At 55.8% G+C, this 21,849-nt stretch overlaps 1 protein-coding gene across 1 annotated transcript in view; it reads left to right on the top strand.

The window, feature by feature from the left end:
- The first annotated feature begins 69 nt into the window (after positions 1-69).
- Positions 70-21,849, top strand: part of SORL1 (sortilin related receptor 1) — a 42,679-nt gene continuing 20,899 nt past the window's right edge. The window contains exons 1-15 of the mRNA XM_035555703.2: positions 70-95; positions 4,091-4,211; positions 11,925-12,041; positions 12,351-12,476; positions 12,781-12,942; positions 13,871-13,938; positions 14,637-14,817; positions 16,674-16,775; positions 16,905-17,074; positions 17,178-17,370; positions 17,449-17,566; positions 18,129-18,202; positions 19,919-20,007; positions 20,114-20,292; positions 20,853-21,039. Coding sequence (XP_035411596.2) covers positions 70-95; positions 4,091-4,211; positions 11,925-12,041; positions 12,351-12,476; positions 12,781-12,942; positions 13,871-13,938; positions 14,637-14,817; positions 16,674-16,775; positions 16,905-17,074; positions 17,178-17,370; positions 17,449-17,566; positions 18,129-18,202; positions 19,919-20,007; positions 20,114-20,292; positions 20,853-21,039 — 1,913 coding nt within the window. The remainder of the gene's footprint in view (positions 96-4,090; positions 4,212-11,924; positions 12,042-12,350; positions 12,477-12,780; positions 12,943-13,870; positions 13,939-14,636; positions 14,818-16,673; positions 16,776-16,904; positions 17,075-17,177; positions 17,371-17,448; positions 17,567-18,128; positions 18,203-19,918; positions 20,008-20,113; positions 20,293-20,852; positions 21,040-21,849) is intronic.

Raw genomic sequence — 21,849 nt, 5'->3', positions numbered from 1 at the left:
TCATGCAAAGCACTGGTACTATATGGATTTTATGCATTCTCCAACACATTCATTGCTACTTAACAGGCGATGCAGACATGGGAGAGGGAGGTACTGTATGTCCTTCGTGTGCCTGGTCCTGCTGAGGGAAGGCTCCTGGAGAACATTCCGGCCCCCCCCCCCCCGCCCCCCCCCGGGATGCCACCCACTTTGTTTTGAGCAGACAGCCCAGAAATTGGCTGGGGGAAAAAAAAAAAAAAAAAAAAGAAAAAAAAGAGGGGATGGAGCACCCATGTTTTCCTCCAGCTGAGCCTGTGGGTAGTGCCACCTGCAAAACAACGGGGAGAGCTCAAAACACTGCCATGATGATGTTCCCTCTGACCATGAGAGGTACTGCCATAGCTATTCCCTGCAAAACAACCCCACAACAGACCCCACGTCCCCTCGTCCTCAGACCCAGCTCCCAGCCCCTTTGCACACCTTTGGGGAGAGCCCCGGGGATGTGTGGCAGCATGTAAAGCTGTGACAACCCGTGAGCCCGCAGGGGAACACAGCCCTGAGCTGGAGCTCTCCCCACAGGCAGGACCTAGGGCTGTAGGAAATGATTTTTCCTCTGGGTTTCCAGCCAGGGATTCTTGGTGTGACAGGGCAGAGAGGAAAGGGTTAGTGACCCGTGGGGCTCCGTCGGTGCCCCATTGAGAGGTTTGGCTCCCCGGCACAACAGCAGCTAATTGTTCATCTAAAAGCTAGGTGGCCTATGAAATACTGCAGAACTGACTGCTTGGGTCCGTACCTTGCAGACTTTCCCAAAGGACGGGCGCTTCTGCACAGTCCCCACATGGCCACGGCGCCCTGGCTGAGCACCAGGCTCAGCCCAAGCTTTACAGCACGGCTCCTTGGGTTTCTGTTCTCTGGCCTTTGAGTAGGAATGGGATCGCCCTGTGAGGCAGGACAGCTCACTTGGGAGTCCGGTCTCAAGTGCAGCAGCACGCAAGGCATCCTTTAAATAACGGGGAGGAAGCAGGAGGCAGGGGCTCCTTACCTCCTCTCGGAGTCCCCAGCCCCTGCTGCTGATGAACTCCAGATGTACCTTAAAATAAACTCTGCTCTGTTCCCCCTCCCCTGTACGGCAGGGGACTGATTATTATTATTGTTATTATTTTAAAACCTTACCTTGGCAGAGGAGAAATGTATATTCCCTGCTGCAAAGAAAGAGCCATTCATCTGTTCCCAGTTACCAGCCCTGAGCCCCCTCGAGGGGGTCCTCGCTACTGCACGACACCGAGGCCGGGAGGACGAAGGGGAACCCGATGCACACCCATTGCCTCGCGTTGGAAACCATGACCAACCCAGTTCCTCATTTCTTACCCGTTCCTATTTATTTATTATTTTATTTATTATTTTGTCTTATTCAGCTGCTTGTTTGTCTGGTAGTTTGGGGCAGCTCTTTTGGTATGGGATCCCACAGCCTTTTGGGATTCCTCTCCCCTGCCCACCATGTCCTCTCCAGACAGAAACCCACTTCATGCATTTGTTCAAAACCAGAACCTCCCGCAGTCTCTGCCCTTACCCCGGTGACCCCTGATCCTCCGGAGGCACATTACACGGAGTCAAGGTAGCTAAAAGCTTTATTAGGAGGGCTTATAATTATAGTGACTCCATAAATGATACGCGTTAACTAGGTTTCTAGGTGAAAGGTTCCTCAGGGAAAGCTCCGGGCAGCACTGCTGCTATTAAAGCCAGCGAAATGTGGGGGACCGAGATTGCCTGGGGGCTGGCCGAGGGACTGATGAGCATTCCTCCCCGCATGGCCAGTCCACAGCCCTTTGCTTCGAGGGTTTTCTCATGGCGTTAGAAATGCCAGAAGGAGCCCAGAAGGGATCTGCACCAAGGCAGCAGGCAGGAGCGGGGCTGTGGGATGCTGACCACGGGAGCCCAGGTCCCGCTGGCCCCAGCACCGACCCTCTGCTCTCCTTCGTCCTCAGGTCCCCGCTCCCTCATCCGTAACACCCAGGAAAAGGCACTGCCCTGCACCTAAAACCCCATCCATCACAATGTTGCCCATCGATATGGCCACACGAACCCTTGGAAAAGATAAGCAGGATGCCCTCTGGAAGGGATGCTCCAGAATGGCCCCTCACAGATCACAGACACCTCGAGTGAAATCCCCGCTACCGAGAGCCAAATTCTCCTGCCTGCACCGATAAATCTGGGTTGCTGCCACTGGCAGCAGCTCTGCACCATCCCCGTGTAGCCGTACATCATCTCTGCCACAGGGATGAGCTACGAGGGCCATGCAGGCACATCACCTATGCCGAGTGTTTTATGAGGGAGAGCACGGCCAGCTGGCTTGGCCCGGCACAGAAGGAGCTGCTCCAGCAGCACATTGTGCTGGAACCCTCCTGAATGGTGCTGAGGGGTTGAGGATGAGGAGGGGACCCCGGGCTGTGGCTCCTCATCGCACCCTCCCTGCGGCCAGGACCTGCACCTATGCCACCGTGCACCCTGCTGGCCCCTTCTCCTTGTGCCAGGGCCGGTGGGTTCCCTACAAAACTGCTTACCCCAAAAAGCCCCCAGCACAAGGATGGGGCCGGAGATAGGTTAGACACAAAGCTCTTAGGTTGGCAAAGGAGGTAATCTCCACAACACATGCTGCATGGCCTTCATAAATCTTCTGTTAACCCCCCCCCCCCCCCCCCCGAACTACAGGTGGCACCAGTGACAGCCTGGGCCCGGCTCCCAGTAAACCACAGCCCAGATGCAAGTGGCACTGCACACCGGCACCGGGGTGCTCCGGGGCCACATCCTGCCCTGTGACATGCAGTTAGGGGTGTGCAGAGGAGGAAACGTGCGCCTCGGTTTTTGGGGGGTGGTGGGGAAACCTTATGCACCCCCAGAGAGAAAACACTGCAACCCTTTCTTTATACATTTATTTATTTATTTATTTATTGCTGGTTTTTGGTTGTGGTTTTGATTTTATGTTTTCGATTGTGTGTTTTTGACTGTTGTGTTCTTGATCACTTATTCTTATTGATTTCTTATTGTTAATTTTGAGTGTTCATTTCTGACTGCTTATATTCTCTTGCCGCTTTCTGACCACTTTTTTCTCACCGTTTTCTGACCGCTTATTTTTTATCACCTCTTTCTGACCACTTATTTATTCTTGCTGCTCTCAGACCCCTTATTTTTTCTCACTACATTCTGACCCCTTATTTTTTCTCACTGCTTTCTGCCCCCTTATTTTTTCTCTCTGCTTTTTGACCCCTTATTCTTTCTCTCCGCTTTCTGACCCCTCATTTTCTCTCTCTACTTTCTGACCCCTTATTTTTTCTCTCTGCTTTTTGACCCCTTATTCTTTCTCACTACTTTCTGCCCCCTTATTTTTTCTCTCCGCTTTCTGACCCCTTATTTTTTCTCACTACTTTCTGACCCCTTATTTTCTCTCTCCACTTTCTGACCCCTTATTTTTTCTCACTGCTTTCTGACCCCTTATTTTTTCTCTCTGCTTTCTGCCCCCTTATTTTCTCTCTCCACTTTCTGCCCCCTTATTTTTTCTCTCCGCTTTCTGCCCCCTTATTTTTTCTCACTGCTTTCTGCCCCCTTATTTTTTCTCTCCGCTTTCTGCCCCCTTATTTTTTCTCACTGCTTTCTGCCCCCTTATTTTTTCTCTCCGCTTTCTGACCCCTTATTTTTTCTCACTGCTTTCTGCCCCCTTATTTTTTCTCGCCGCTTTTGACCCCCTATTTTCTTCCCACCTCTCTCCGCCCGCTCACATACCTTACCACCTATATATATATATATATATATTTTTTTTTTTTACTGCTCCTTTTCCCGCCAGCACCCCCGGGCTAGAAGACCCCCCGGCTCACCCCCGGGGCCCCGAGCATCCCCGTGGGGGCAGCGCTCCGGGGGCGGGGATGCTGAGCCCCGCTGCCCATTGCACATTCTCTCCGGGCGGCGGCGCGGCGCTCCGCTCCTCCCGGCTCCGCACGGCTCCGCACGGCCCCGGCGGCACGAAGATGGCGACGGCGAGCAGCGGCGGGGCTCGCCGGGCCTGGGGGCTCCCCCGCCGCCTCCTGCCGCTGCTGCTGCTCTTAACGGCGGCGGGGAGCCGGGGGGTTCGGGGGGGGCCCTCGGCGCTGCTCCGCGCCCCGCCGCCCGCCGCAGAAGCCCCGCGGAGCCGCCGCGCAGCGCAGCAGCGCCCGCCGGAGCCCATCCAGGTGTACGGACAGGTGAGCCCTGCTGACCCCCGGCCCCTCCCCGAGACCCCCCAACCCCACCCGGAGAACCTCCCCCGCTCTAAAAAAAAAAAAAAAATTAAAAAAAATTCAAAAAGATCAATTCAATTAACCGAGCGGCGGAGCGCCGCGTTACATCACCCCCTGCGCTCCCCCCGCTGCCGGTGTGTCCGTCCCTCTGTGTCCCCCCCCTCAACGTGCATTTGCAGGGGGATCGCCTGGGGGCACAGCGCTCCCCCCCCCCCCACGTCCACCCTCCCCACGCGTGATTTTTTCCCCGCACCCCGTGCTGCAGCCCCGGGGATCCCCTGGGGCAGTGGGGACCCCCCCATGGGGATCACGACCACCCACCCCCCCCCCGCAGCCCAAATCCCCCCGCGGGATGGGGCCGGGCTGTGCTCCCAGGTCACCGGCAAGGCATCCCCACACGAAATCATCTCTGTGCATGGGATCTGCCCCGCTGAGAGCAGCCGGCAGCAAGATGCTGGGCGCTGTTGCCACCGATTTCCACATCTCGTCGTGTTGTTCTCAGCCACCTTGCCCTGCTGGTGCTGCTCGGGTCGCGGTGCATGCTCACGGGCTCCATCCCACCGAAACGAGCAGCAGGAGCTGCCGGTGGCCAAGGGCACGCGGTGGTGACACCGCCAGGTAGCCCCTTGGCTAGCGCACGGACGGGACAGCGAGGCCGTGGGGTGGGTGGGATCACCTGAATGTGCCCGTGTTAAACATCCTAACATGCAAAAACCAGGTGGAAGGGGTGACCTTTGGTAGAAAACCTTGCTGCTTGGGATGCGCCGTGCCCTTCTCCGTAAGGATTTCGTGTTTCTGAGCCATTCCCCACGGCTTTTCTAAAAGACAGGGAGAGGAGCTGCTCCTCAGCAAAGCACAGGAATTGCTGTTTCTGAAAGCGCCCCTGCTCAGGCTCAGCTACTTGGCAAGTTTTGCAGCCGGGACCAGAATTCCACCCCCCCCTCCCCTTTTCCATCACTTGAGGGATGTGAAGGAATTACACCCAGGCTGCCTGCCGCGGGAGGCTTCGGGCTCAAATAGCCCATCCTCTTCTTCGTTGTTTTTAATCTCCATACGTCAGACTACATGGTGTTGCCTCGTTTGACCCTCCTGGCTTACACTGCCCGTGTCCCACCGCAGCCCCGAAAGGCTTCCCGGGGCTGCACAGACGAGGCACAGCACAGGTGAGGCTCCCTGCCCTCAGCCACATCTGTTTGCCTCCTTAGCAAGCACTTAACCTTCTCCAGACCCTATAATTTCCCCTTCTTGCTACTTCTAGGATGTGCAAGAGCCAGCCACGGGGCAGGCCTGGCTCTAGAGGGGCACGAACAGTGCCTGTGCTGTTCCTAAATCCCTGCTCCCTGATTTTTAGGCCAGGAAAACCAATTCCTACCCCCCCTTGAAAACCTGCTTTGCCTTCTCTTGCCCCAACATTTAGCTGCTTTCAGAAAAATTCCACAGCCTTATTTCAGAAAGAAAAACGTTATATTTGCCTCTCATCTTCAGTAAGAGGCATTTTCCCCCCAGCCTCTCCCTGCACAGCTCAGGCACGAGCAGCCTCCCCAGCCTGGACACGTAACAGCAAATCTGGGAGGCTGCGGTAAGCCCAGTGACACCCAGAACGGGACAAAGAGGAAGCAGTGGGAGTTGCACATCAAAGTTTGCTTCTGTTGGGTCTTTTCTCATTGCCTTAAGCTTTCAGAAGGCATTTGCCTGGAGAATTGAGTTGCTCTCGCTAGCAGCATCACGTGCAGGTTGAATACCAAAATTTGCCCTTCTGCTGCTTTGAGGCAGGACGTGAAAATGTTAAAGCTCAGGTACCGGTCATTACTGAGTTTATTAGCCCAAAAAAACACTTTTGAGTGGTTTTGGATGCAGCCCCTCTCCTAGGCCTTGCAGTGCCTTAAATCACAGTCTATTTTAGAAAAGAAAGAAAGAAGGTAACTGCACATCCCAGCCTCCATCACAGCACAGAAAAAAAAAAAACCCATACAACAATGCTCCTGTCTCATCACGAGCACAACGTGACCCCCATCCCTCCCGTGTCTCTGGTGCTCCTCTAATGCCAGTGGAAAGTCGTGCGGTCAGACAAGCAGCCTGTAACGGAGGGACATCAGCAAGGGAACAGCGCTTGGAGCGAGCCACCGACAGCACGGCAGGGGACCCTTATCTGGGATATATCCTGCTCCCGTGTGCTTGGCAGGTCGCTCGGCCGTATGCTGCACCTTGGCTCGTGCCCCAAAGCTCCCTGCTCTGCCCCGGTCCCGATGCAGCCTCGTGGGACTGCTCACAGCCTGCTGTGGAGGTGAAGGGCAGCGTGGCACGAGGCTGGTGCTGCCTGTCACCGCTGCAGGTGACGTGGCCAGGGGACCAGGGCGAGAGGGACACGCCGCAACAGCCAGAAGCAAGGTGGGGAAGGCAGTCCAAAGCCCTTGCTGCTTCTCAGGAGCCAGACGCAGCTTGCTCAGCACCTTCAGTAACAGGCTTGGACACCTCTTGCCCTAAACACGAACAAAGACACAAGCACAATTCATTGTGTGGATTTCTCACTCAGCTCCCCACGAGCAGTCTCCTCCTCACCCAGGCTGCACGCATGGCTACAGCAAAAAGCGTTCTGGAACTTCGGCATCCCAAGGCCAGTCGCCCAAACCCCTGGGGCCTTCCAGGCTTCTCTCACTCCAAAGCCACGAGGCCAAGCACCAGACTCCAGGGACCATCAGCTATGTTTTTGGCTACGCATCCCTGCTCAGACCTAAATGCAGGTCCTGGGCTCCAGGAGCGGATGCTTTCAGCACACATCCCCACCACCCCACATAAATCCCATCCCCTGCTGGGGGAAAACCAGCCATGAACCTCAGAGCCTGAAAGGACTTTGTGTAGTGCAAGAGCAAGAGGCAAAAGAAGTTGCAGCACCAGCTGCCTACCTGTGTGCTGGCTCCAAGCATGCCAGGGTCTCAGCAGCAGCAGCAGATGAGAAGTGGTGGGGCAGGATGTTAATTAACCCCATCTGCTAGTCCTGGGAGGCAGAGGAGAGGATCAGGGCTAGGGACAGCATTTCCCCTGCAGCACCAGCAAAAACACACCTCTAGCACTGAGCTGCAGAGCGCCCTTTCCTGTCTCGATGGGGTTTACCAGCCCTCCCTCACCAGAAGCAAGCAACCAGCAAGAAACCTTTGCTGTTAGCCACGCTGGGACACGAGACATCTCACCTAACCACGGCTGCTCCACCGCAGCCACTCGTGCTGCTTGCTGCCACTGCCAGGCCCTGCGCCTCTCCCCATGCTCCTGTGAGCTCCTGCCACCCCCTGCCCCTTCACAGGGCTGGGGACCCCAGGGACGTCCTCAGCTGGTAGCACACATCTTCCTCTGTCACACAGTGCTTTTAGAGATCACCAAGAAAGTAACGTTTTTCCCTGGAGGGCAGCCTCCTCCCTGGCTGGAGGGACCTCTGGTGCCGGTGGGCAGAGCTGCATCGGGGTGCCTGGAGCCCCTGGGTGCCCCCCCATCCCGATAACACACAGCCGAAGTAGCCCCTGAGCACAGAGAGCGAGAGCTTCTCTTCTTCTGAGGCCATTAGCACATCTCTGAAAGCAAGCCCACCTAGCTCCCCTTCCCTAACAACTCATGAAGTGCCAAAGAGCTTTTCTTATTCCCAAGGACAGAGAAAAGTGCTTCGCGGGGTAAACGCCACCCAGCTATGTGAGCTGAGAAATCAATTACAGTACATCGGATTTGAACCATACTTAATTTTGACCTAGATTGCTGGCCCTGCAGAGACCTTCCTGGATCAGACGGGGACTTTCTGCTGGCGCCTGGGGCAGCACATCCCAGCACAGGTCCCCAGACCCCCTGCCCCTTCCTTCCCAACACCAATTTTCCCCCCTTCATTTCCCCTTTGCTTTCCTTTTAGGCACAGCAGCAAAAGGAGAGCTCTGTTGGTGGTAGCAGAGAGAAAACAGCTCTGCAAGCAGATGATTTCGGTATTAGCAGAATTAACATGGGCCTGGCACTCTCTGAAATGAGTCACCCGTGTTTCATATCAATGATTTCAGGCCCTGGCATTTTCAGTCCAAGCCACAAGCAGCGCCACGGCAGGCACAGAAGGTATTTTAAAATACCGTGGCAGGGATAGAAGCAGATGCTCGGGAGCTGAGCAGAAGGATCAGTAACGGAGCTTCAGGGGGAGCGCACGAGGAGCGCAGCGTGCCGCGGATGCAGCAGGCACGCGGTGTGGGTGCTGCCTCGTGGCTCTCCGTGACAGCAGACCGTGGCACAAACCTTGCTGGGAGCACGGGGAGAGACAGACAAGCACTAGCCCTCTGCAGCATCCAGCTAGCCATGGGACAGGAGGCGCAGATCCCACACTTTAAATGCCCTGAGCTACCTGAGCAGCAGCTTCGCTTCTGACCCCTTTTGCCAACCGCTTTCCATGTCCCTGTTCTAACAGAAGCAAAACATTTAGCCAGTTCCTTTTCTGCAACCATCTCCTTTGAGCCTCTGGCATTGCTCGCTGAGCACCCTAAGCGAGCAGTGGCTTGTGGACCATGGCCACAGCGTGCTGGGGGCTGCACGAAGGCTTCAGCCAAACCAGTGAAGCACCCACACAATGTCTGGAGCAGCAGGGACGTGCAAAGCTCGTGTCCCCCCTCCTGCCAAGATCCCAGCCTCAAGCCTTGAGAGTTTCGGCAGCAGCTCAAAACCACAGAGGCCCGTGGCTCTCCAGCAGGCTCACTTATCAAGCCCTAGTAATAGCCTATTAATTATTCAGAAATTTTCTAGGAACTGCATTTGTTTTTAAGCATCTCATTTTCGTTACATAACAAGGACGGGGAAAAAAAACAACCCTGGGAGTCTTTTTTTTTTTTCTCTCCTTGTGCAGCCCCATTTTTCCAGCACTGAGGGGGCTCGCACCACGTCACTTCTTCATTAAAAGCACGTGCCGAGGTCAAGCCCAAACCCTGCAGCTAAAGCGCTTACTCAGGGCAGAATAAACCCATCGGCACACACTCAGCTCCTAAGCCCGCTTGCTACCCAGAACACCCAAATGCCTGTCACTGCACTCAGCTGTTAGGTGCTGCTAGGAGCCAGCGAGCACGCAGTATTTCTGCCCGCAGCTCATCGCAGCCGAGCGGGGCGATTTCTCTCTGGGAAAGCCAAGCCTCCCACGCAGCCCGGCCTCACAGGGGCTCAGAAGCAGGGATTTGGTGTCCTCCGACGCCAGCCAGGCCTGAGAAGCTCCTGCCTAGCAGCTAACACGAGGTGCCCGTGCCGTGGTCACACACCCCATGACAGTGCCACCTCCCCGGCACAGACAACATCCGAGCTCAGGGTCGGGCTCTGCACTTCACACCTCAAGGAAGCTCCTACCTGCTCGGCCAGACATTAGCTCCAAGGGATGCCCTCTCACCCCACACCAAGCTTCACGTGTCAGGGAATGCTGTTAACAGGAAGAAAACCAAACGTGAGCAACACTAGCAGCATTAACTGTGTTAACTCCAGATCCAAGCAGCCTCCGCTGTGCCTTGTCTCCAGTTCTCCCCTCCCGGACTTCATCTGGCACCTCACGTATTAGGAGGACAAATTAGAATTTCATGCATATTTCACATACACTTAATCACTTGGCAGAGACCAAAACACATCCCCATTAAGAGGAATTTATGCTAAATGCTGCTTCCATTAGGTACTGGCCATTGCCTCCTTTTAGGTTTGAGCAGCTCCTGGGGAAGGTTCCTCCAGCAGAGGAGCCAGGGACCATGACACTGGGGTCTGCTGAGTGAGCGTCATCCCTGCAAGCAGGGACAGGTTGCTCAGGGCAGGGATAAGAGATTTTATGCTGTTTCACAGGACACATTCTGGTCAATTGGGCACCAGGAGCCGTTAGCTTGGGGTACGAGGCGCTGCTGCTACCCGGAGAACAAGGACAGGGGGCCTGGTTGTCACTGTCCTGAGTGTCACATCCCCACAGCATTTAGGATCACCAGAATTTCAATTCCCGGGGGACTTACAGCACAGGGCAGCCTCCTGGTGTCTTCATGCCCTGTAGTAAAGCCCACGTCAGCAGCATGCAGCTGCCCAAACCTCAGCATCGCTTCCTCCTTCCTCCCAGGCAGCCAAATCTTACTCAGCCTCAGCTCAGCCTTTATATAAGGGCTCAGCCCTAATTAGGCTGCCCCAGGTCCTGAGCAGTAACGAGGTTCAGCTGCTCTTCCTCGGGCAGCCCAGAGCCCTGTCCCAGCCCTGGGGCTTGACCACATGTCGCTGGTTTCCCTTCCCCAGTGACAGGTCCCCTTTTTGGCTCAGTCTTTTAGCTCATGGGGAAGAACCTTTAGGTGTTACTTGTGAGTTTAAAGCAAGGCACAGGTGGGAGCATCCTGATCAGGATTTTTCTTTTTTTCATAACTGTCCTGGTGTCAGATTTCTGGCAGAAAAATATGCAAAGTGCTACCGAACACGCCGTGGAGGCGGTGACAAACCCTTCCTGGAGAAAATGTGCTTGGGGGAGGCCAGGCACCTTTTGGCAATGCCTTGCCTTCAGGAAGCAGACAGCTGTACCCCTGGAGGGACCCTGCACCCCCAGCCCCCCCGTACCCCTCAGCCCCAAGCTCCTGACAACAATAAACCTGCAGCCAGCGACCTCATCCCGGGCACGACTGGGAACCTGAACAAAATAATTAGTGTAACCGGGATGTAGCTAAAAAAAAATAAATGTGACGTTCTGCTTTTAACGGGGAAAAAGGGGAGACTGGGGCTGTGCTGAGCTGGGCACCGGCCCTGGGGAGCTGCTCAGTGCCCCCCTGCATGATTTTAATTTGTTTCTTTATTACTATTTTCCCCCCTTGCACGAACCCATTATATAAAAGGGATTTGGAGACTTCTGTTCCACTCGCCTCCCCCCCTTGCAGAATAAAACCCTCGTTTTTCCCAAGCATTTATTTTCTGGTTGCTGGGGGGGGAGGGTTGGGAGATGCAGGGCATCAGCCCTAAGAAGGGCTTAGCCCTGTATTTTTGCAGCTTGCCTGCAGAGACCGGGGTTGTGCAGAGCAGCTCCTGCACCTTCAGCGCCTGCTGCAGCGGTGCTGCATGGCATCGCCGGAGGGACCCTTTCCTGCCCCGGCACAACCTGGGCACGGGGTGTAAAGGGGCTGCGTCTGGTTGCATTTGTTTAGGGAAACGGCATGTCCTGCTTGGTGCAGAGATCACCACGGGAAGGTGGCTCCAGTTCCTTCTGGCCCTTGGCCTGGCTGGGCAGGGCTTGTACCATTCCTCGGCTTTCATTTTTGTTCTTGTCGTCCCCCAAATCCTCTTTCAACAAGGAAAAATACAAGGAAAACGAACCCCTTCAGACACGTAGGTTTCACCAGCATGTTCATAACAGATGCTCCTTTACCGCCTCCTCCCCGGGGAAGTCTTCTCGGTGCTTTAACCCTGTGGTAGCTTGCAGCGAGTGCTGAGCACCTTACCGGGGCTGGGGCATGCCCATGAGCTCATTCTCCAGCCCCACCGAGGTCTGAGGAGCTGGGCATGAAGCCCCCAGGCTTGTTGCCTTCGGGGTTTTCAGCTCATGGTTTGAACAAGTTTCCCCAAGCCCCGGTTTGAAGGAGTTTCCCCAAACCCCGTGCGTTTCCCGGGACGAGCCAGTGCCGGCAGCCGCCCCCGCAGCCCAGGCTGACGGCGGTGCCCTTCTCCTCCACGCTGCAGGTCAGCCTCAACGACTCCCACAACCAGATGGTCGTTCACTGGGCAGGAGAGAAGAGCAACGTGATCGTGGCCTTGGCTAGAGACAGCCTGTCTTTGCTGGGTCCCAAAAACAGCGACGTAAGTTCCGCAGTCGGCCCTTCCCATGGCGCCTCGGTGCCGGGCAAATGTTCACAGCCTCCTGCTCCAGGCAGAGATGCAGGAGAGGCCCCCAGGTTTGCCCTGGGAGATAAGCATAGTGTGATAATGACCCCACACTATTTTGGGCTCAATTCTGGCAAAGCAGACCCCCCAGCAGCACGCAGAGTGCCGTGCCCCACGGTGATGCTGCCCGGCTCCAGCACAGGGTGGCTGCGGGTTTCTTCTTGCTTCACCTCTGCCTTGGCACCGTGTGGCCTGGGCCCGCCGTAACCTGGTGTGTTCCTCCAGGTCTACGTCTCCTACGACTACGGGAAGAGCTTTAAAAAGATTTCAGAGCGGTTCAGCTTCGGGGACGGGAACGGCAGCGCCGTGGCCATCGCCCAGTTCTACCACAGCCCGGCCGACAACCAGCGGGTGAGGAGGGACGAGCCCTTTGGGGTGGAAGGGACAAGGGCATCTTTCTCCCAGCTGAAGCTCTCATAAAGTGGGGTGGGACGTCCTTGCCCTGCAGCAGCTGAGCTGCCACTCGCCATCCCCACGGATATTCCCCTCTGCAAAGGAGAGGGTAACTGGGCCAAGGTCCTCCCCTCCAGAGTTCACCCACCCAAATGCTCCCCCAGGACCTGTCTCCCTCTCACTGGTAGCTCATGCCCTGCTCTGATCTCCTGGAGACTGACCTCCTGCTTGTCTCCTTCCTTCCTGCTCCCTCTGTCCCCAGTATATCTTTGTGGATGCTTTCGTCCCGTACCTCTGGCTCACCACCGACTTCTGCAAGAGCATCCAGGGCTTCTCGATCCCCTTCAGGGCAGCAGACCTCCTCCTGCACAGCAGGAACCCTAACCTCGTCTTGGGCTTCGACAGGTCCCATCCCAACAAGCAGGTGAGAGCTTCTACCCTGGCTTCACCCTGACCCCTTGGCCCCCATCCCCCTTACTGCTGCAGTCCTATCTCACATCAGAGCCCGGGCAGCTCAGCCAGGAACGGCCTCTGCAGCATTAAATGTGGGCATGTGGTTTGGCTTTGGGTCTTGCATAACAAATTGCTTCTCGAAAACAACCCCCTTTTCTTTTTTTTTTTTTTTTTTTTTTCCCTGGAGGCACAGGGTACAGTTTGTAAATAATTACATCACCTCCAGATACACACACGCATGGCATGTGCGAAATTTTGAGGCTAAGCAAGCATCCCCTAAAGCATGAACAGGGACTGATGAGCAGGATGCGTGCACGGTCCTGTGAGCACCCTGATGCCTTCCCGATGGGACGGAGCTGGCTGCAAGCAGAACCTGTCCCGGGCAGGCTGCTGGGGCTGGCCAACCGTGGGTGCAAGTAAAAAAGATGCAAAAATCACAGCTTGGGAGCCACCACAGTGCTTAGAAAATAATAAAAAAAAAATCAGGCAGCTTTCAGGGACACGGGTCCTGTGGAGGCTGGGAGCTGCAGAGGGGCTGATGTGCCTGCAGGCGGGCGTGTTTATCGCTGCTGCTGCTCTTGCTGGCGCAATGCGAGATGCTATCTCTGCTCGTGAACTTTGCCTTCCTTGCAGCCGCAGATGGGCAGTGACAGCGCGCTGCTGTGCTCGGTGCTGCAACCGGCCCCGAGAGGGAGGCGGCTCTGCCCGGATATTTACCCTTGCGCTCCACGGGCACATCAGAAAAAGTTATTTTTAATTCTGAGTTACTGTAAAATCAAGCAGCTCGGCAGGCAGTGGGAAATCCTCCTGGTGGGAGGGATTCCCTCTCGTGGGTTGCGCTCTCTGGAAACGCTGCAGGGTCCGGGTCCCCCCGGCATCTCTCACCTTTGTCATTGCAGCTCTGGAAATCGGATGATTTTGGCCAGACCTGGATCATGATTCAGGAACACGTCAAGTCGTTTTCTTGGTACGTGTCGCGGCTTTGTGTTCCACCTGGCTCTCGCCCTCTCCCCCCTTTTTTAGGGGTGCCAAGGTGCTCCCAGTCCCATCCAGGCACCCAGTGGCAGCCCAGGGGCCGAGCTGGTGGCAGAGCTGCTGGGCACCAGCTTTCTTCTTCCCTGGCCACCGGAGCTTCCTCCAGCAGGGCAGCTTCACTGGCATTCCAGGACAGCACTGAACCCTCCCGGTCCTTATCCCCATCTCCGTAGTTTCACCACACACCTCGCAGCATGCAAACTTGCCTTTTAATCTAGATTTCCATCTCCTCTCCTCGGGGTCACATCAGAAAGGACAGCACTTGACAAACAGGGCTTGCGAGGTCTCTGAACCCATCATTCCTGGCCTAGAGCTAACAAGGAAAATAGGAAACACAGAGCGCCGCGGTAACTTCAGGAGGCAAACACACCTGGGCAAACATTGCCGTTGCATTCCCCGAGCCGTGCCCAGTCCCTCTTCCTTTCACAGAGCTCCCGTGGGCACTGCAGAGCCTCCTCCTCTCTAGAGCTCCCTGGGCTCTGCACCTTGGGTGTAGCCAGGGGTGCTCCAGCTCCTGCCTCACTTTGCATGCTGAACACATCTCTGTAAAGGGCTGTGGCTCCTCAGCGCCTTTGCATTGCTCTGTGAGCTCAGGAATGATAAAACCTCACTCTTCGTTTTTAATTCCAGGGGCGTCGAGCCCTACGATAAGCCAAACACGGTGTACATCGAGCGGCACGAGCCTTCCGGGGCTTCGACTGTCATTCGCAGCACGGATTTCTTCCAAACCCGAGAAAACGAAGAGGTGATCCTGGAAGACGCCGAAGACTTCCAGCTCAGGGACAAATACCTGTTTGCCACCAAGTCTGTGGTACGTACCGTGCGAGCACCGCGCTCGTAACGTACCGCTGTGGCCACAGCAGGCAGGGGCTGGGAACCTGAACAAAACAACTAGCACGTAGTTATGTCTAAAGCATGGTGAGAGCATTTGCTAGGGATGCTGCTCCTTGCTGCTGCATCTGTAGCCTCTGGACCATCAGTAGCCTCCGGACCAGCTTGCCACCGAGGCTCCCCATGGGCTGTCGGCCACTGCCTTCACTGCATGCCCTCATGCTGCTGTGGATAAGGTAGTGCCGAGCCTCTTTGCTGTCTCCTACCCTCTTTTTCATCAAGCTGGGCAGAAGTAGGTCAGGCTGCCAAGTGCCGGGCCCCGAGAGTACGCACGGGATGCCTGCAGAGGCAGGAGGAGGGGGGACGTGGCTCGGTGGCTGGAGGCCACGTGTCAGCGAGGATTATGCACAAGCGTGAGCTAGGTCCAAGCAGCCTAACGTGCTGCAGCACGGCAAGAGAGCCGGGCTGTCACTTTGCTTTCCTAAGGGAAGGGGGTGGCGGTGGATGGCGGTGGTCCTTTGGTCCCCCGGCAGCTCAGTCCCCCTCTGATTTTGAAGCTGTCAGCCAGTTTCAAACAAACCCAAAGGAAAGACTGAAAGCATCAAGCACCTTATCAGTGCTTTCATTGTTGGCAAATCCTTTACAAAGGAGATTCAACACTTGTTCTTTCTAGAATTTAAGGAGCACCGTCCTTTTTACAAGATGCAAGCACTGCTTCCCCCCCTGCCGCTGCCACTGAGGCTGTTCCAGCAAGCGCATTGTTTGCCCTTTGGGGGTGGCTCCTTGCACAGCCACACCGTGGTTCCTCAGCAGCGAGCAGCAAACACATCACCTCGCAGGCGACGGCTCAGAGGAGGGCTTTCAGTTTCTCAGAAATCTCTCTGGCACCTCCTAGGGCCCGGCGCCTTAGCGCTGTGCCTGCCTTGCAGCCTGCAGATTTTATCTGGGCGCGCTGCTGGTGTCAGGGGAAGCGTGGGGATGTGGAGGAGCCAGCCCATCCTACACGGCCCTCGGGTTTGTGGGCAGCTCCCTGACAGCTGGAGCTGGGTTGAGCCTTGATTTTTTACAGCATGACCTCAATTTGGGGTTTCTTCAGGGTTGTTTCTGCTCCTGGAGAGCTCCCAGGGCACAGGGGTCACCGCCATGCTTTCTCCTGCTCCTGTGTTGGCTGGTATTGCACCAAATCGCATTAAAATTGCCTGTACACGAGGACCAGTAGGACCCACTCTGGTGGAATCAGCCTGGCTGGAACCCCCCGGTTTGGCGATGGGGGTCCCATGATCGGGATCTGGTCCCTGCACCAAACCTTGCCGCGGCGCAGGGGAGGAGAGCGGCCGCGTCTCGGGCGCGGAGGCGAGGGGACCTCCTGACTCGTGCTCCTCGCCGTGGGAGCCGCGGTTGCTTAGCGATGCACAGCCTGGGAAAAATCAGGCCGCTTATTTTTGGAGCCTAAATCTGGGTTTGGGTTCTTACCGTTGGCATCCCACGTGAAATGTGTTGCCCCCGGCTTTTGCTTTTTTGGCTCAGCGCTGGCACCTTTTACTTGGTGCAAATCATTAAAAATAGGAAGGCGAGGACAGGCTGTTCTGCTTAAATCCAGCCCCCTTCACTCCACCTGACCTGGCAGAAGGGGCAGCAGGAGGGATGCTCGTGTTCATCACTGCTGTAGGGATGCTGTCACCATCCCTGCGGTGTGGGTTTGGGTTCAGGGAGGCGGGCAGCGGGTGCCAGCTCGCTTCCCAGCCACACCACCTGTGGATTTGCCCCATTCAGCCGATTTCAGGGTGATTTCAGGGATGAAATCTGCTCCTAATGTTTCCTTCTGCTCCACCGCAGCGTTTGCTGGGCAGCTCACAGCCGCCGTCGGTCCAGCTCTGGGTTTCCTTCAACCGCAAGCCGATGCGGGTGGCCCAGTTCGTTACCAAGCACCCAATTAAGGTAAGCGGAGCTGTCCGAGATGACCTCCCAGCTGCAGGGCAGAGGGAAGAGTGACTGTTAGCTGAGTGGAAACGCTAAATCGCCCTACGCGTAAGCCCTGCTCGTAAGCCTCCCGTTCGCATCCCGCAGGAATATTACATCGCCGACGCATCGGAGGACCAGGTGTTCGTGTGCGTCAGCCACGACAACAACCGCACCAACCTCTACATCTCGGAGGCAGAGGGCCTGAAGTTCTCCCTGTCCTTAGAAAACGTGCTGTACTACAGCCCGGGAGGAGCTGGCAGCGACACTTTGGTCAGGTAGCATGGTCTCCATCCGAAATCCCAGTAGTTGTCGGCTGCTTTTGGCCCCAAAAAGCTCGCGAGGCGATGTCCCCGAGCTCCCCATTGCCTCTCCTCGCAGGTATTTTGCCAACGAGCCCTTTGCGGACTTCCACCGCGTCGAGGGCGTGCGGGGCGTCTACATCGCCACGCTGATCAACGGCTCCTTCAGCGAGGAGAACATGCGCTCCGTCATCACCTTCGACAAGGGGGGCACCTGGGAGCCGCTGCAGCCCCCGGCGCAGACGCGCTACGGGGAGAAGACGAACTGCGAGGTAGTGCCAGGCGGAGGGGGGTCGCAGGACTCAGTGGGTTGAGGGATGGATGCCCATCGATGCGCTTTGCTTTTCCAGCTCTCCCAGGGCTGCTCCCTCCACCTGGCCCAGCGCCTGAGCCAGCTGCTGAATTTCCAGCTGCGCAGGATGCCCATCCTCTCCAAAGAGTCGGCGCCGGGACTGATCATCGCCACTGGTACAGCTTCTCCTCCCCGGGGCTGCACGGGGAGGGCTCGGGGGCTCCTTGCTGTCAGGACACTGAGAACTCGGTGGCGTCTCGCTCCCAGATGCACCAGCAGGAGGGATTTTACACAATAGCAATTACATTTTTTGCTGCCCTGTTCTCCCAGTAATTACAGCACGTCCATGTCGCTGCAGCACGGCGACATTAGAAACCTTGCCCACTTCGCTCTGTTCCTCCTTCCTGACGCAGTCCAAGTGAAGGGGGGCCTGAACATGCAGAAATCGCTGTTTGTTTCACTTTTTTCCCGTAGAAAACAAGTTACAGAACATTAGCAGAACTACAAGCACATTTTGTTTGATCGTGTTTATAGCCATATGCTTTTCCCCAGCTGCTTTTAAAACTTGTAATAGTCCTAAAAATATTTGGTTTTAAAGCATTGGCTTCTATTGGGAAAAAACAGCTCCTCCATCACTGCCACTTGGCTTACAGACAAGAATAGTTTTGAGGTGGCTGGCTTCATTTTAAGCAGTGGCTTTGTGTACCTGGAGAGGAATGATTTTTCTCATTCTCCTAGGCTCCGTCGGCAGGAACATGGCAAGGAAAACCAACGTCTACATCTCCAGCAGTGCCGGGGCGAGGTGGAGGGAGGTAAGGGCACTCGCTCGCCAGCTCAGCCACAGCGGCAGTGCAGCAGGCAGGACATTGATAAGAGCTGTGCAGCCCCCAGGCACTAAAGATGACTTCCATGCGTGCATCAAAGAGCTGTAGCTGGAAGATGCTGAATGCTACTCGAGATCAAAGCAAAAAGGCTTTTTTTTTTTTGTAGGATGTACATTTTGTAGGTTGTAGATGTAGGAACGGGCACGGTGGAGGGGAGCCTTGTGGCGAAGGCAGCGCTTCACGTGCAGCAGAGCTCTCCCCTCTCTTTGTGTTTATTCGGCTTGCAGGACGTGTCCTTGGTCCGGGTCATCTGGCCCCTTTTAGACGAGTCTGACAGCCAGGGCTTTTGTAAAGGGGCTGGAGAGGCTCCAGCATCTTCCAGAAACACGGGACGTTGCCCTCAGTTTACAGGGAGCTCGATGCTGTTTACTAAGTGGGTGTTCTGGTCTGCGGCAGTATTTGTGGTCTGCCTGCGCGCTCTGCTGCGAGTGTAATATGGTATTTCAACATCTGCAAGCTATTTAGTCCTGTGAATTAAACGGCCTCCTTTTCCTCCCCGTAAGTGCTGCGCGGTCTGGGTTAGTGTCTGGGCACACCGCGGCTCTGGCTGCTGCCACAGCACCCCTGGGGCTGGCAGCTCCGAAATCTGGCTGGGGACCCATGCGGGGACCCAAAGTTTCCCCTGGCAAGACTGTTGCAGTTCTGGACAGGGAGAGTATGCAGAAAGCTGAGACTTTTGAGTGCCGTGCTCCCCCCTGGCTCGCAGGGCAATGAAAGCACGCTGAGGACAAGCAGAGCCGTGGCGCACAGCGCTGAGCCGCTGCCCTACCCAGCCCCTTTGTGTCCCATGCAGAGGTGCGGAATGACCCCGTGCCGTTGTTTGCCAGCTGGAAGCAGCAACACAGCCTTTGCTTCCTGGTTTTGGAAGCTGCTGGAAGGCTTTTCGCTCTGCAGATCGCTGGTTTGGTCTGAAAAAGCAGTAAAAAGGAGCCAATGTGCTCCGTGCCCTTCACGAGACCATCCCCGAGCATGTTGGTGCATACTGCGAGCAGAGTCAGGCACGTCTGTGCTTTCTGTTTCGAAGCCGAGCTCCCTGGGGAGGAAGGCAGAGTGGTTTTGTGCTGGGGCTCACTGTGCAGAGCAGAGAGGGAGCAGGAAGCACAACAAGTTTCTTCCTGGGGGCGGATGCGCAGACCATCTCCGGGGCTTGTTTTTGCTCGCCACAGCCCTATTTCTCCTTCAGCTCTCAGGAAAGCTCACAGCCCAAGGAGCAGCACTTCTTGGCTGCTGTAGGAGCACTTCTTGGCTGCTGTAGGAGTGCAGCGAGGCCCTGCTGGGCTATCGGGCATGGCACAGAGGTGGGGAGCAGGAGAGCCCATGGCACAGCACACAGCTGTGTATTTAGGGAAATGAGGCTGGCTGCCCCTGACAGCAGGGGTCGGCCCATAATCAGCTGAATTTCTGGTGCCTCAAAGACACTTGGTGACCTGAGGGGTTTGTGTGGGTCAGACAGCACAACGTGTGCTGCCCAGCAAAACCTTCCTCTTGATCCAATGTGGATCTGCTGCGGGCGATCTCAGCGTTAAGCCAGGGGCGTCCTAAAGTGCATGAACTCAGGGTCTCGGCACTGGGATGTGCAAAATGCCCTGACACCCTTTATCCCCATACCCCGATGTTCTTCCTTCACCCCCGTTTCTCTTCCAGGCGCTGTCGGGGCCCCATTATTACACCTGGGGCGACCATGGGGGCATTCTCGTGGCCATCGCGCAAGGCACGGAGACCGACCAGCTCAAGTAAGGGAGGCACAGCAGAGGCTGGCCTCTGCGGATGGGGCCAGAGGTTGCCCTGGGGCGGGCAGGGCTTGCCCACTGCGGACATCCCGGTCCTTTTTTTCTGCAGGTACAGCACCAACGAAGGGGAAACCTGGAAAACGTTCACCTTCTCGGAGAAGCCGGTGTTTGTGTACGGGCTGCTGACGGAGCCCGGGGAGAAGAGCACCATATTCACCATCTTCGGCTCATACAAAGAGAACGGCCACAGCTGGCTGATCCTGCAGATCAACACCACTGACGTGCTGGGTAAGGGGACACCACCGGGGCCATGTCAGGCGCACAAGAGCCATCCTGTCCCAGGTTGCTCAATTTAATAAAGCTCTTGCCAAACCCCGGCTGGTCCCCACGCGGTGCATCCACCCCAAAAATGCCCCTGTCCATGTGGACACGGCTGCTGGAGACGCTCGCACCCAAACCCCCTCCCTCGTCTCCGAGGGATTTGTTCAGCAGGAACAGAGAAGAACAAACCTTCTGAAGGCTTGTGCCTATGAATGTTTTATAACCCGTTTCAGCTTTGATTGCGAGGCAGCGTTTTTAATCAAAGAGCAGTTTAAGCTTGGCAGAGGAATTTGCTCGACTAAAATTTGCAGGGGATTCCCTTGACGTTTTGTTAGAAGCAGATTTGTCTGGCAACCAGAACGGCTCCATGAGGCATCACAACCTCACCGCCACCGCCACAGAGCTGGGGGCCGGGCGAGAGGCTGGGGTTGGCGCATCCTCCCGGGGACCTGGCACTCTCCTGCTCCCAATCCTTCGTTCTGGGTTGTCTGCACAATTTTTTAAGCCAACCTTGTCCCTTCTCACAGGGGTCCCTTGCACAGAGAACGACTACAAGCTGTGGTCGCCCTCCGACGAGCGAGGCAATGAATGCTTACTGGGGCATAAAACTGTTTTCAAAAGGAGGACTCCTCATGCGACGTGCTTCAATGGGGAGGATTTTGACAGGCCTGTCATGGTCTCCAACTGCTCTTGTACAAGGGAAGACTTTGAATGGTAAATACCTATTAATTTCTTTTAGTCTGGGTTGTAAGTCTGAGATAAATATCTGTGACCAATCGCTCAAAGTGGACAAACATCCAATTTACTTAGCTCTTTGTATCGCTGCTTGATTTTATAGCAAAGAGGAAACTAAATAGACTGAAAACATCCTTTCATTAATAATGGGGCATGAGACTTAATTAATGTCCCTCGAGCCTTTGGGGAGACTCTGAAAGGTTCTTTAGAAGAGGAAAGTATTGTTAATCCATCACCTTCTTTCAAACGATGGCAGACAATTTGCCATCACGTACAGAGATGCTCTGCTAAACAGCCCGGTGACCCCGAGCAGGAGCAGCTGGCCCTGCTGTATCATTTTATTTGCAGTGTGCATGGCACTGCAACCGCACAGCTGTTGGGATTAGGAAACGGGCTCTGGCAATTGGATGCAAAGGTTTGGGGTTAGGAAGTGAACAGCTTTTTGCAGGCTGGGCTTTTAGCAGAGCTCGAAGCTGCTCAAATGCCTGGTAGCTTGCGCTGAGCAGCCCTGCTTGCCCAGTGCTGAAATGGGACCGGAGGTGAAGCTGGCTTGTCACGGGCAAAAAAAGTAGGGCTGGTGGGATCTGCTCCCTCCCTCGGAACCACGGCAAAATCAGAGCAATATAACCTCCTCCACGGCATTTTCCAAACACACCACAGCTCCCATTTTACAGATGGGGAAAGCCGAGATGCAGACATCAGGCAGCGCGCACAGAGAGGGGGCTTGGAGCCCGGAGTGCTCTGGCTCCGCTCTGCCTCACTGCCTGTCCCAGCCCAGGCTGCTCAGCC

Source organism: Cygnus atratus, chromosome 22 (genome assembly GCF_013377495.2).
Source record: "Cygnus atratus isolate AKBS03 ecotype Queensland, Australia chromosome 22, CAtr_DNAZoo_HiC_assembly, whole genome shotgun sequence".
NCBI lineage: Eukaryota > Metazoa > Chordata > Aves > Anseriformes > Anatidae > Cygnus > Cygnus atratus.
Note: the sequence above shows the minus strand (reverse complement) of the source record. Positions and strands in the feature narration are given on the sequence as shown.